Here is a 14,515-nt window from a genome sequence, read left to right as displayed (position 1 = left end):
TGGAGAAAGGCAGAAAGGAGAGGAATTCACTACATCCAGCTAAGGGATACAGCAATCGGTCTGGTCAACTACAGCACTGTAAAACACTTGTAAAAATTCCAGTCAGGGCCACTTGGGTGCCTGCTTTCGTCTGTAGGTTGTGGCTGTACAGTCACGTAGGACAGTAGCTGGTAAGGAAAACCTTGGCATCTTGGAGTCCCCTGAAACATCAGTTTGTGGGGAGCTGCAGGGAAAGATGCAACACACATGACTGAAAATGAGTGCAGCAACAAACTGTTTCAAGCTTTTTGAGCAAAAAGCCCAAATAACAAGCAATAACAAAGACTAGAACAGTTGCTTTTAGAAGAAGAAAAGACATCCTAACTAAATTGTCCAGCCAGGCAAGTGGACATCAGGGAGGAAAGACTGTTCCTAAACACAGCTTGGTTGCAAAAGCATTTGTGTGTTGTAGAAAAAATAATGCCACGTTAATAAGGCCCACGCAACCTGAAATCCATGGGGCATCAGTGGTTGCAAACCTGGTCCTGTCAAAGGCATTTGCAAATGTCTTGGATTGTTTATTGAAATCTAGATGTCACTGCTGACTGCTCACAGGTTTTATAGCCACCTTAAGGATAAACTGGTGACAGAGCAAGTGTCCTCTGTGTGTGTGCATCTCTGTCTGCCTAAGTTAGGACAACGTGAGGCCCATCCAACAGAAGTTTGAAAGAAAGCCTGAATGACTTCTTCCAGTACGTGCTTGTGCCACCTTCCTTTGTTTTTCCATTCCAGTGGGCACCTTGTTCTTTTAAGGCAGTTGATTTAGCAGCCAAGGTTATGGTTTTCATGATTCTGAGTGTGTGTGTCTGTCCCTTAGGCTTTCCAACTGCAGGCTGAGGGGGGGTGTGACAGGATTCCCATCTGTAGTGGCCTGTGTCTTTCTGTGGCTTGCACCATTGTTATGTGATGGTCCCTTCCCTGCTGAGTATCTGTTTTTTCTCTTCTAGAGAGGCTGACTCAGACTGGAGTCTCTCACAATGGAACCCCCAGACAAGGGGAAGAACGACGAGAGGTAGGAATTTGTTGGGTGTGATCTTGACCTCCCAGGTGCTGTGACAAGTGTCGAGATGGTTTCAAAAAAATACTCCCCCCTCAAGGCAAGAATCATAATCCCTGAGGGGGAGAAGTAAGTCAGGATTGTCATGTCCCTGAGAGTGGCTTCAGAGCATGCTGGTATTTTCATAGCTTCTGTGAGAGACCCAGGCCTGGGTGACGTCCTGCTCTTCCAACCCACTTAGGTTCAGAGAGGCCAGGTGTGCCTCTGTCCCTAAATGAGGGGAGGATTTCAAGTTCCCAAGTACCCAGAAATGAGATTAAGACAGAAACCAGGTCAAATGTTGGAATCCAAAACGATAACTCAACTGGATTAAGTCCAAGAGAGGCAGAGAGAGAAAGAAGGAGAAACAGAAGGAAGTGGGAAAAGCTAGGAATAATGACAAGAAGCATATAAAAGTTAACTACCACCATGAACTCAGTGGTGGATCTCATCTTTGGTGGTGTGGGGGGAGATCTCCATGGAGTTATTCTAGGGTCTTTGATCTCTGTGGCGTGAGCAGAGTTCTCGCAGCGAGTGTCGGCCCTGCAGCGCTCCCTGGGGATGTTTGTGTGTGTGTGTGTGTGTGTGTGTCTGTGTGTTTGTGTGTGTATGTGTGTCTGTGTCTGTGTGTTTGTGTTTGTGTGTGTCTGTATCTGTGTCTCTGTGTCTGTGTGTCTGTGCCCTCGGTCCATGCCGGCTGTGCCTGTGGGGAAGGTTTCCCGCCTTGGCCCGCACGACACAGCCCCAGTTCACTGGTGTATGTGGGGCAGTCCCACCCACACGAGGCCTGAGCTGACTGTGGATCTCCGAGGCTTTCTGCCTGGCTTCCCAACAGGGAGCCTGGGGGAACTCTGCAGTGTTCTGAGTTACAGCATAGCCCAGGTTTTCAAAAGCTGGTAAAAGCAAATTGACAAACACCCTCCCTGGGCAGGGGAACGATGGGCAGAAATGGTGTCTCCACAGGGGTGTGGAAGTTTACATTAAAAAAGGTACAGACTTCTCTTAAAAAAGTGGGTGTTTCAGTAGACAGCAGACCCTTCTGGTCTGAATTAGGAATGTCATCTAGTGCGATACAACTTATTTCTTTTAAAGAACAGCCTCTCAGCATGAGACGAGGCAGCTCTGCCTCTTCTTCAGGGATGTTTAAACTTGCAGGAGGTGACGATTGGTGTGGTATTTCAGAAAATGTCAGTGCTGGGGAAGACAAGGCTCTTGCCTTGCAAACTGGGGCACTTAAAAAGACAAATCTAGAAATTGTGTGTTGACAGAAGTCTGGAGACAAAGGAGAGAGATACCTGCATCCATTATGCCTGCATGCTTTTCCTTCCCCAATGTCCATAAATGTTAGAGCAGGAGATTCCCTTCTTTTGCCGTAGTATTTCATTGATGAGGGGTAGTTTAAAGGGTCTGGTTTTCCATGAAGTCACTGTGCAGGGCGTGTGACACAGCTTTCCTGGTGTTTTGCTGTGGGGCTGGTGGAATTGAGTGCTGGCAGATATGGCTGAGGAGGAACAGGGTGATCTGACCCGCTGTTTTCTGAATTTCTGAGACCTTCTTTCTAATTCAATTTATGGGATTGTTTTAAATGGAACTGTGTGTGTCCCAGGTCAGTGCCTTTCCAAATATCCATTTAAAGTAGAGAGTGAGTTTTCAAGCCTGATTAGGAAGTAGGCAAAGTTCAGTCTTTGAAAGTGGCAACACCTTCAAAATAGTGGATTCCCTTTTCCTCTCAGCTGGAGAGTTGTGGCAGAAGTCTGAAGGAGAACAAGAATGGTAGTAAACTCAGACCAATCATTGGAAGGGGATCTGCCAGCTCATGTGCTTATGACCCCCGTTGACTGCTTCTCAATTTGTTTCACAATTAAATGGGTGGACAGTTTTTTCTTCCCACCCTTCTTGATGGCTGGTATCAGGAATAGAAATACCTTTTAAGAAAGATGCATGCTGTCCCTTGTGTGTCTCATTCCTATGTGGGACAGCAATTGCTTGCCCCAACTGATTTGTCAGCTGTAACCAGTCTGTGGATTTCCCAATTACTGTCATGCTGGACATGTGGCATTGTCTGACAACCATGGGTTCTGCACAGAGTATAAAGGGGTTGATAACTCTGGTGTAAGATGTTCATCATCCTCTCTCTTTCTCTTTGTGAAAGCTTGTCCAAGAAGAACAGAGACTTGCTTCGTCTGGAGGCACAAGAGAAGAGGAGACGGGAGGCTCCAGGGGAGAAAGACCAGTTCCCTGGGAAGACTCCCATCTTTGCAAAACCCTACAAGGTAATGGCAGTGGGGTGTGGAGGGGAAGGAGAGGAAGGAGAGCTGTGCCTTCTGCATGGGGTGTAGCAGACTTGAGCATGGTACAGGCAAACACAGCATCTTCCCATCTGCTGAACTTCAGTTCCTCAGAGGATGTGCTTAAAGCTCTGCTGGCTGTGCAAGAGCGCGATGGACTTGGGGTTGGTCTCCTGTAGCAGGAGGGAGAACAAGAGCAGCTTGGCTGCCTGTCTGTCTGCAGCTGTGGTGATAAAAAGTGGATCTGATGTTGGTGCTCCTGAAGGCTGCAGGTGCACCTGCAAGCTTGGCTTGGAATGACTGGCAGTGGTCAGAGCAGTCTCGTTTGCTTTGGAGAGACTGTCAGGATCAAGACCAGCTTGCCTAACTTCATTTGTGCTGACGCATGGTGATTCAGTTAAGATCCTGAGGAATGCCTCTTGCTGAGCTGGATCTCTTGGGGTGCTCCTGAACTTTCCAGCTGTCTATTCTTGTGTTGCAGACTGATCACAAAGATGCGCTGTCAAGGCGCATTAGGAACATCCTCGGCGATTACAATGATTTCAAGGAGTACATGAGGAAGAATTTGCGGAAGGTCATATGGTCTCCAAAGAAATTCAAATCCAGGTCACAGACCAGGACCAACTGTCGTGAACCGAGCTCCAGACAAACCAAGACATTTCAGAGCTCAGTGACGGAACAACCACTTAAAAATTCGAAGACATCACAATCATCTGAGCGCGAATCTTCCTTGGAGAAAACCAGCTCTACCAATGTGCCATCCATTGAGGACATATTGAGGGTAGGTGCTCTCAAAGAACAGAGCTCTGTGTTTCCTTCTATTTTGTATGCATTAAGGTAAGGGGTGGGGAAAAACACAGCGCTCCACTTCTGCTCACTCAGCGGGTGTTGCTGTTGCTGCAAGTGTGTTGTGGGCTGTGCTGAGGAGCAGTAAAGATCAAAGTCAGCCTCAGATACAGCTGGAGTTGTCAGATCAACCCTGCTCTCAGGGTGTGAGTGTAATACAGTCTAGTGCAGTTCAAGAGCCACACTGACAAGGCACGTGAGACTGACAGAGCGGCTCCATCCTCAAGTCAGGAGTTCCCTTTCCTGACCTTCCTTCCTCCCAAGGCACTGGACATGCTGCCTCGTGTCCGCGCTGCCAGCATGTTGGGCCAATTAATGGGTGACAGAGAGGACACAAATACCAGTAGAGGGAAGGGTCCTCCTTGATTAGCAATATTATGTCAACACCAAACCAAAATACTGCATTTAATATGGCAGTAAGCTTAGCACGCACACCATTTGTGCAATGACCAAACTGAGCAAGGTAATGCATCTAATCCTTCCTATACCAGCAAAGAACAGTGATTAAGAAGATACATCCCCAGTTACCCCGTTAATCCATTACCCTCATCCAGATGGCTTCATTCACTGGGGAGCCCCGGTCCCAGTGAAGGGTGGGAGAACCACTCCCTGTTCCCGGGGAATCCTATGCAGTGCATGCACTCGTAGGTGAGGTCTCCATCTTTGCTCTGTGAGCAGCACATGGGGTCCCAGTGCCTGGGTCTGAGTCCGTGTCACCCCTTCCCTGTGCACAGAGTAAAAATGCTGTGTGCTGGCTGGGGTTGCAGCCCGAGGACTCCAGCTGGAAGTCTGGCATCCCTTTGTGTTTCATCAGGCAACCTGTGTTCTTGCCTGTTAGGAATGCATATCACTATTTTTGTAGGTGCCCCAGGGAAAGGTGAAACTTCCTCTGTGTCTCTCAGCAAATATCCTGAGAGCTGCTTCTCTCAATTGTTTTCCAGGAAATGACCTTCACATTTTCACGTCCCGTGTCACCTCTGCATTCGCCTCCAAAAGCAAAGCCTGCCAAATTGCCTTGCTCAACAAAGGTAAACCAGCTGCTTTTTGCCAGGGCTCTTGGTAAATTCCAAGAGGGCTTTCTGCCTCTTGCATGTGCTTTCTCCTGCTTTTGAGCCCAATGGATCTCGAGTTGTGAAACTCTTTGAAATGCAGAGGCAGCCTGGGCCTTTGCAGGCAAAGCTCAGCTGCTTCAACAGCAACTCAAGGAAAGCAACTGCTCTTCTGAAGGGGCTTTTAGTCCTTACCAGCATTTTGTTATTAATGGTCTTACATGCCACGCCTAGAGCAGTTGGTAAGCAAATGTTTGATGAGTGCCTGCTGGTCTCATGTCGGGAAAAAACCCCAACAAACTCATGCTGCTTCCCTCTTTCTTGTCTCAGCAAACCAACTCCACAGATGTGCCGTCCATTGAGGACATTTTGAGGGTAGGTGCTCTGAAAGAACAGAGCTCTGTGTTTCCTTCTGTTTTGTGTGCATTAAGGTAAGGGGTGGGGAAAAACACAGCGCTCCACTTCTGCTCACTCACCGGGTGTTGCTGATGCTGCAAGTGTGTTGTGGGCTGTGCTGAGGAGCAGTAAAGATCAAAGTCAGCCTCAGATACAGCTGGAGTTGTCAGATCAACCTTGCTCTCAGGGTGTAATACAGTCCAGTGCAGTTCAAGAGCCACACTGACAAGGCACGTGAGACAGACAGAGCTGCTCCATCCTCAAGTCAGGAGTTCCCTTTCCTGACCTTCCTTCCTCCCAAGGCACTGGACATGCTGCCTCGTGTCTGTGCTGCCAGCATGTTTTGCCAATTGACGGGTGACAGAGAGGACACAAACCCCAGTAGAGGAAAGGGTCCACCTTGATTTTCAATATTATGTCAACACCAAACCAAAATACTGCATTTAATATGGCAGTAAGCTTAGCATGCGCACCGTTTGTGCAACAACCAAACTGAGCAAGGTAATGCATCTAATCCTTCCTATACCAGCAAAGAACAGTGTGCTGGTTTAAAGGTAAACCAGCAGGGGAAATGAACTCAACTCAAAAGAGAGATTATAAGTCAGAATAACAATTTAATAAAATAATACAATAAGTACAATTATACAGTCAAACAATTGTTTTTAACCCACAAAACCCAAATATATAAAAACCCAGCACCCTGGGGCGTGAACAAAGTGGTGTTCTTTGGGCCCCCTGAGTTCAAAGGAAAAGGTGAGGGGAAAACCTGTTGGTGAGAGTGCTGTTGCAGTCTGGTCAATGGTGGTGATTGCAGTCTGGTCAAAACTGGTGATTGCAGTCTAAGTGAGGGTGGTGGTCTCAGTCTGGTTGAGAGCGGTGAGCTGCAGTCTTCCTCTGGATCCCATGACTGGTAAAAAGGTTCCAAAACTCCAAGTTTATATATTCTCCAGTTTAGGCAGGAATGCTCAGTCCTTCCCTCAGAGCGGGGAATTCCATAAAAGGGTATAAGGACAGGAACATCTTCCTATCTCGCAGGCCTCTACTGCTAACAGTTTGTGGGAAATGGCATGGAAGGCTATAGAATACACAGTTTTGGGTTACACCCATACCATGATGAACTGGTCTCAGCTGTCTTAACTAGGACAAACAGTGATTAAGAAGATACATCCCCAGTTACCCCGTTAATCCATTACCCTCATCCAGACGGCTTCATTCACTGGGGAGCCCCGGTCACAGTGAAGGGTGGGAGAACCACTCCCGGTTCCTGGGGAATCCTATGCAGCGCATGCACTCGTAGGTGAGGTCTCCATCTTTGCTCTGTGAGCAGCACATAGGCTCCCAGTGCCTGGGTCTGAGTCCGTGTCACCACTTCCCTGTGCACGGTGTGAAAATGCCGTGTGCTGGCTGGGGTTGCAGCCCGAGGACTCCAGCTGGAAGTCTGGCATCCCTTTGTGTTTCACCAGACAGCCTGTGTTCTTGCCTGTTAGGAATGCATATCACTAGTTTTGTAGGCACCCCAGGGAAAGGTGAAACTTCCTCTGTGTCTCTCAGCAAATATCCTGAGAGCTGCTTCTCTCAATTGTTTTCCAGGAAATGACCTTCACAATTTCACGTCCAGTGTCACCTCTGCATTCGCCTCCAAAAGCAGAGCCAAGCTCAACAAAGGTAAACCAGCTGCTTTCTGCCAGGGCTCTTGGTAAATTCCAAGAGAGCTTTCTGCCTCTTGCCTGTGCTTTCACCTGCTTTGGAGCCCAGTGGATCTCAAGTTGTGAAACTCTTTGAAATGCAGAGGCAGCCTGGGCCTTTGCAGGCAAAGCTCAGCTGCTTCAACAGCAACTCAAGGAAAGCAACTGCCCTTCTGAAGGGGCTTTTAGTCCTTACCAGCATTTTGTTATTAATAGTCTTACATGCCATGCCTAGAGCAATTGGTAAACAAATGTTTGCTGAGTGCCTGCTGGTCTCATGTCAGGAAGAAACCCCAACAAACTCATGCTGCTTCCCTTTCTTGTCTCAGCAAACCAACTCTACGGATGCGCCGTCCATTGAGGACATTTTGAGGGTAGGTGCTCTGAAAGAACAGAGCTCTGTGTTTCCTTCTATTTTGTGTGCATTAAGGTAAGGGGTGGGGAAAAACACAGCGCTCCACTTCTGCTCACTCAGCGGGTGTTGCTGTTGCTGCAAGTGTGTTGTGGGCTGTGCTGAGGAGCAGTAAAGATCAAAGTCAGCCTCAGATACAGCTGGAGTTGTCAGATCAACCCTGCTCTCAGGGTGTGAGTGTAATACAGTCTAGTGCAGTTCAAGAGCCACACTGACAAGGCACGTGAGACTGACAGAGCTGCTCCATCCTCAAGTCAGGAGTTCCCTTTCCTGAGCTTCCTTCCTCTCAAGGCACTGGGCACACTGCCTCGTGTCCGTGCTGCCAGCATGTTTGCCAATTGACGGGTGACAGAGAGGACACAAACACCAGTAGAGGGAAGGGTCCTCCTTGATTAGCAATATTATGGCAACACCAAACCAAAATACTGCATTTAATATGGCAGTAAGCTTAGCACGCACATCATTTGTGCAACGACCAAACTGAACAAGGTAATGCATCTTATCCTTCCTATACCAGCAAAGAACAATGATTAAGAAGATACATCCCCAGTTACCCCGTTAATCCATTACCCTCATCCAGATGGCTTCAGTCACTGGGGAGCCCCGGTCCCAGTGAAGGGTGGGAGAACACTCCCTGTTCCTGGGGAATCCTATGCAGTACATCCACTCGTAGGTGAGGTCTCCATCTTTGCTCTGTAAGTAGCACACGGGGTCCCAGTGCCTGGGTCTGAGTCCGTGTCACCCCTTCCCTGTGCACGGTGTGAAAATGCCGTGTGCTGGCTGGGGTTGCAGCCCGAGGACTCCAGCTGGAAGTCTGGCATCCCTTTGTGTTTCACCAGACAGCCTGTGTTCTTGCCTGTTAGGAATGCATATCAATATTTTTGTAGGCGCCCCAGGGAAAGGTGAAACTTCCTCTGTGTCTCTCAGCAAATATCCTGAGAGCTGCTTCTCTCAATTGTTTTCCAGGAAATGACCTTCACATTTTCACGTCCCGTGTCACCTCTGCATTCGCCTCCAAAAGCAAAGCCAACCTCAACAAAGGTAAACCAGCTGCTTTCTGCCAGGGCCCTTGGTAAATTCCAAGAGGGCTTTCTGCCTCTTGCCTGTGCTTTCACCTGCTATTAAGCCCAATGGATCTCAAGTTGTGAAACTCTTTGAAATGCAGAGGCAGCCTGGGCCTTTGCAGGCAAAGCTCAGCTGCTTCAACAGCAACTCAAGGAAAGCAACTGCTCTTCTGAAGGGGCTTTTAGTCCTTACCAGCATTTTGTTATTAGTAGTCTTACATGCCATGCCTAGAGCAGTTGGTAAGCAAATGTTTGCTGAGTGCCTGCTGGTCTCATGTCAGGAAGAAACCCCAACAAACTCATGCTACTTCCCTCTTTCTTGTCTCAGCAAACCAACTCCACGGATGTGCCATCCATTGAGGACATTTTGAGGGTAGGTGCTCTCAAAAAACAGAGTTCTGTGTTTCCTTCTGTTTTGCGTGCACCTTTCTCTCAGGGTGTGAGTGTAATACAGTCCAGTGCAGTTCAAGAGCCACACTGACAAGGCACATGAGACAGACAGAGTTGCTCCATCCTCAAGTCAGGAGTTCCCTTTCCTGACCTTCCTTCCTCCCAAGGCACTGGACATGCTGCCTCGTGTCCATGCTGCCAGCATGTTTTGCCAATTGACGGGTGACAGAGAAGGCACAAACCCCAGTAGAGGGAAGGGTCCTCCTTGATTTTCAATATTATGTCAACACCAAACCAAAATACTGCATTTAATATGGCAGTAAGCTTAGCACGCACACCATTTGTGCAATGACCAAACTGAGCAAGGTAATGCATCTAATCCTTCCTATACCAGCAAAGAACAGTGATTAAGAAGATACATCCCCAGTCACCCCGTTAATCCATTACCCTCATCCAGATGGCTTCATTCACTGGGGAGCCCCGGTCACAGTGAAGGGTGGGAGAACCACTCCCTGTTCCTGGGGAATCCTATGCAGTGCATCCACTCGTAGGTGAGGTCTCCATCTTTGATCTGTGAGCAGCACACGGGGTCCCAGTGCCTGGGTCTGAGTCCGTGTCACCCCTTCCCTGCGCACGGTGTGAAAATGCCGTGTGCTGGCTGGGGTTGCAGCCCGAGGACTCCAGCTGGAACTCCGGAATCCCTTTGTGTTTCATCAGACAGCCTGTGTTCTTGCCTGTTAGGATTGCATATCACTAGTTTTGTAGGCACCCCGGGGAAATGTGAAACTTCCTCTCTGTGTCTCAGCAAATATCCTGAGAGCTGCTTCTCTCAATTGTTTCCCAGGAAATGACCTTTCCATTTTCACGTCCCGTGTCACCTCTGCAGTCGCCTCCAAAAGCAGAGCCTGCCAAATTGCCGTGCTCAACAAAGGTAAACCAGCCCCTTTTTGCCAGGGCTCTTGGTAAATTCCAAGAGTGCTTTCTGCTCCTTACATGTGCTTTCACCTGCTTTTGAGCCCAGTGGATCTCAAGTTGTGAAGCAGCTGCTTCCAGCGCATTGTTCTGCTGAGAATTAGAAGCGATTGTGCTGCTGAGTGTTTTGGAGTGGGCTGAGGTGGTGGCAAAATGATCTTTCCTCTTTTCAATTGTTTTTAGCAAGTTTTGTCTTTTTAGGGTTGTAAGACTTTTGAGCCAGAGGAGGTAGATGTTGATGTACAAAAGCCATTTTAACTTTATTGTCAAGAAAAGATATTTACTGATTCTGTTAAGCTGCTTGGCACTTCTTGTAAAGTTTTTAAATACTTCTTCAAAGATGTACCTACCCCTAATGTGCCAGCAATACATTTTTGGTGCCAGTAGCACGTATCATTTCTGTGCATGCTAAGGTATGTCAGGCCAGCTTGGACTCTGGAACACTTCCCAGTCAAACTCTGACAAGCCAGTCAAAGTGTTTAGTCCAGTAGGTAACACCTGGGAAACCAATCATTGGTAAAGTGCTATTGAGGAAGAGCTGATTTATTTCATTCTCAGCATGCACTTTGTCTTCCTTTCTAGGACACAGATGGCTCTGCAGCTCACAATCAGGGTAAGCACAAATCCAAAGCAAACACCCAGTTATGTATTGACAGGTCATTTTGTGTGTGGTGTGTGAAGTGTTGTGGAGAACATCAGATAATTACATGGATTAAAAAGTGTGATTTCCTCTGCTTTGTTGAACAGGGATGAATTTAGAAATGGCCTTAGAGACTGTAAACTTTAATTACCTAGAAATTAAGGTAGCAGTTCAGCAGGGCACAAGCAGTATTTCATTAGGAAACCCCCTTCAGAAACCCCACTGGGAAAGCCCATGGAGTGATGAATAGTCTCAGTGGCAAAGACATCCTGGAAGAAAGTGACTTTCCAATCTGGTACTCAGAGATCATAGGGTGAAAGAGGCTAGAAGTGAGGCAAATTAATCCAACCTATTCCTGTTTGATGTGCAGAGCAGTCTGGCACAGCTTCAGGAACATTGCCGAGCTCTCAGCCAAGAACATCGTAAGTAACCAGACTCTGTTCCCAGCTCTACTGGGCAGTTACTTAAAAGAACCTGGAAGGCACAAAAACTGCTGCTCCTTGAGGATTCTGAAGCTTCAGGTTTTATCAGTCTGATTTTTCTTAGAAAACTTGAGTGCAGGGAATTTTCACCAATGAAACATTAATATTTCCGGATGGACTCACAGAAAGGTTTAGGATGGAAAAGACCTTTAAGATCCTCAAGTCCAACCATTAATCCATCAATGCCAAGTCCAGTAAACTATGGAATGGTCATATTGTCTATGTTGGAAGCAAACCAAAACTGAAGAAACCCCCCCAGAGATTAATGTTGTACCCTTGGGGAGCAGTGCAGGCTGAGAGCACGGGAGTCTCTTCCTGTGCAAGGATCAGACTCCTTTCCCCCTGCAGGCTGGGCCAGGGAGCCTTTTGTGAGCAGCATTCCCTCCCTAAGCTTGGTCTTTGTTGCCTCTAGATGGCAGCCCTTGCTCCTGACCTCCATTGCCCAATATCCCCAGGTCAGCTGGAAAGCCCAATGAAATGCCTGGTTGTGTGTTACCATTTTACCACCCATTCAGGCAGTGACAAGGCTTTGCAGCCTGAATGTGCTAAATATTCAGAAGGGATAGGGGAGGTTGGTTCGTTTTAGCAAGCATGACCCAAATTGTTCAGTGTCTGGTGCTTGAGAATATGTCTGCCTAAGCTGATATTTATGTTCTGGTTGTCTTTCAGCGTGCTCGTAGACGACCTGCAGCTCAGTGACAGTGAGGAGAGTGATGACAACCAGGTCAGTTTTCAATGTTGTATCATCTCAACTTCTTGCATTGCTATGAGTTCCTTAAGCTAACCTTTCCTTCCCCCTCTCTTTGTTTTTGTGACCAAAACAGATTGTTGAAAGGCCACCTTCTCCACTTGCTCCTCCAAGATACAGGTTTGTTCCCAAACTACTAGATAGACCAAATGAGGAGAAAAACAAACCTTTTTTATATGAGGGAGAAATCAGAAAGGGTTCCTAGTTTCTCCTGTAGCCACTTGCTTTGGTTTCTGGCTGCCTGAGGGTGCTGTTAAAAATTGGCTTCAGCTCTGTGGGGTTATCCTGAAAGCTCCAGTTAGAAATGTATAATCCAGGCATGCTGCAGTTTGCCTGTGAACCAGAACTCTGTTCATATTCTCATTGTAAAGGCAGGGAGGGGCACAATCTGATAAATGAATGGCTAGGATAGAAAATGTGAAGTTGGTCTGTGGACAAGAGCAGATCAACCACTTGTGGTTTGTGGAATTGCTGTTGGTTGTGAGACCGTGGCCAGCTTTGGCAGTGGCACGGACCTATTTCCCTGAAAGTGCGCCCATGTGTGTCAACTGCTTTGGTAGGAGTGTAAAAGGATTTGTGTAGGTAATGGGGATAGTGTTTATGTAAGGGAATCACTTTTTTATTTCAGGATTTTGCTCCTCTATTGTCATGTAAACATAAAACCAAACTGCTTAGGGTGTTTAGAGGTGACTCACAGAGCTGTAAATCTCATTTGCTTGGTTCATAATTTGACATGAAAGAGTGTGAAGATTTGTGTAGTTTTCCTAACAGGCCTCAGGAACACCAGTGTTCTCCTCCTTTTTCCAGGACGATGGGATTCATTGGTTATCATTCCTATTTGTTTTCTTGCTGTGAACTGTGCTGTGATGAGGGGTTGGTGTCTTATTTTTCTTCTATGCCCATGAGAAAAATTTCTCACAGAGAGCCTGTAGTTGGAAATGAGGTTGGAATGAAGAGAGTTGTGAGCAGATTAAGTAAAACTCCTGTCCTGGTTCCCAGGCTTTTTCCCCCAGTTTTGGAAGGACACTGGAGGAATTCTCTGGGTTCATGAGTCAGGCCCCAGCTAGTTTCCAGAAGGAACAGGAAATAGGGATGAATTTGTATGTGTGTCAGGAGACTTCAGCAGGAAAACAAGGAGCCCTGTGACAGGAGAAATATTGGCAGCCCTTGAGTACAGAGAGAGTGAACATGCACAGCTTCTGGTGCACAGAGGGTGCTTTCTGTCCCTTGGGGAGCAGTGCAGGTTGAGAGCACGGGAGTCTCTTCCTGTGCAAGGATCAGACTCCTTCCCCCCCCTGCAGGCTGGGCCAGGGAGCCTTTTGTGAGCAGGATTCCCTCCCTGAGCTTGGTCTTTGCTGCCTCTAGATGGCAGCCCTTGTTCCTGACCTCCATTGCCCAATATCCCCAGGTCAGCTGGAAAGCCCAATGAAATGCCTGGTTGTGTGTTACCATTTTACCCCCCATTCAGGCAGTGACAAGGCTTTGCAGCCTGAATGTGTCAAACGTTCAGGAGGGATGGGGGAGGTTGGTTTGTTTTGGCAAGCCCAACCCAAAACTTTTTTCAGAGTTTGGTGCTTGAGAATGTGTCTGCTTTGGCTGATATTTATGTTCTGGTTGTAGTTTCAGTTGGCTCCAAAATGTCCCACAGCTCAGTGATAGTGAGGAGAGTGATGACAACCAGGTCAGTTTTCAATGTTGTATCATCTCGACTTCTTGCATTGCTATGAGTTCCTTAAGCTAACCTTTCCTTCCCCTCTCCTCTTTGTTTTTGTGACCAAAACAGGTTGTTGAAAGGCCACCTTCTCCACTTGCTCCTCCAAGATACAGGTTTGTTCCCAAACTACTAGCTAGACCAAATTAGGAGAAAAACAAACCTCATTTTTATATGAGGGGGAGATTGGAAAGCATTCTTGGTTTCTCCTTTAGCCATAGGCTTTGGTTCCTGGCTGCCTGAGGGTGCTGTTAAAAACTGGCTTCAGCTCTGTGGGGTTATCCTGAAAGCTCCAGTTAGAAATGCATAATCCAGGCATGCTGCAGTTTGCCTGTGAACCAGAACTGTGTTCACATTCTCATTGTAAAGGCAGGGAGGGGCACAATCTGATAAATGAATGGCTAGGATAGAAAATGTGAAGTTGGTCTGTGGACAAGAGCAGATCAACCACTTGTGGTTTGTGGAATTGCTGTTGGTTGTGAGACCGTGGCCAGCTTTGGCAGTGGCACAGACATGTTTCCCTGAAAGTGCACCCATGTGTGTCAACTGCTTTGGTAGGAGTGTAAAAGGATTTGTGTAGGTAATGGGGATAGTGTTTATGTAAGGGAATCACTTTTTTATTTCAGGATTTTGCTCCTCTATTGTCATGTAAACATAAAACCAAACTGCTTAGGGTGTTTAGAGGTGACTCACAGAGCTGTAAATCTCATTTGCTTGCTTCATAATTTGACACAAAAGAGTGCCCAATATCCCCAGG

At 47.3% G+C, this 14,515-nt stretch overlaps 1 protein-coding gene across 1 annotated transcript in view; it reads left to right on the top strand.

The window, feature by feature from the left end:
* The first annotated feature begins 874 nt into the window (after positions 1 to 874).
* Positions 875 to 14,515, top strand: part of LOC135412737 (AF4/FMR2 family member 1-like) — a 66,636-nt gene continuing 52,995 nt past the window's right edge. The window contains exons 1-8 of the mRNA XM_064651550.1: positions 875 to 1,051; positions 3,228 to 3,348; positions 3,845 to 4,144; positions 5,151 to 5,237; positions 5,589 to 5,633; positions 7,245 to 7,319; positions 9,144 to 9,188; positions 10,050 to 10,136. Coding sequence (XP_064507620.1) covers positions 1,017 to 1,051; positions 3,228 to 3,348; positions 3,845 to 4,144; positions 5,151 to 5,237; positions 5,589 to 5,633; positions 7,245 to 7,319; positions 9,144 to 9,188; positions 10,050 to 10,136 — 795 coding nt within the window. The 5' untranslated portion in view covers positions 875 to 1,016. The remainder of the gene's footprint in view (positions 1,052 to 3,227; positions 3,349 to 3,844; positions 4,145 to 5,150; positions 5,238 to 5,588; positions 5,634 to 7,244; positions 7,320 to 9,143; positions 9,189 to 10,049; positions 10,137 to 14,515) is intronic.

Source organism: Pseudopipra pipra, chromosome 4 (assembly GCF_036250125.1).
Source record: "Pseudopipra pipra isolate bDixPip1 chromosome 4, bDixPip1.hap1, whole genome shotgun sequence".
In the NCBI taxonomy this organism is placed as follows: domain Eukaryota; kingdom Metazoa; phylum Chordata; class Aves; order Passeriformes; family Pipridae; genus Pseudopipra; species Pseudopipra pipra.
This window is presented reverse-complemented; position numbering and strand designations above follow the sequence as displayed.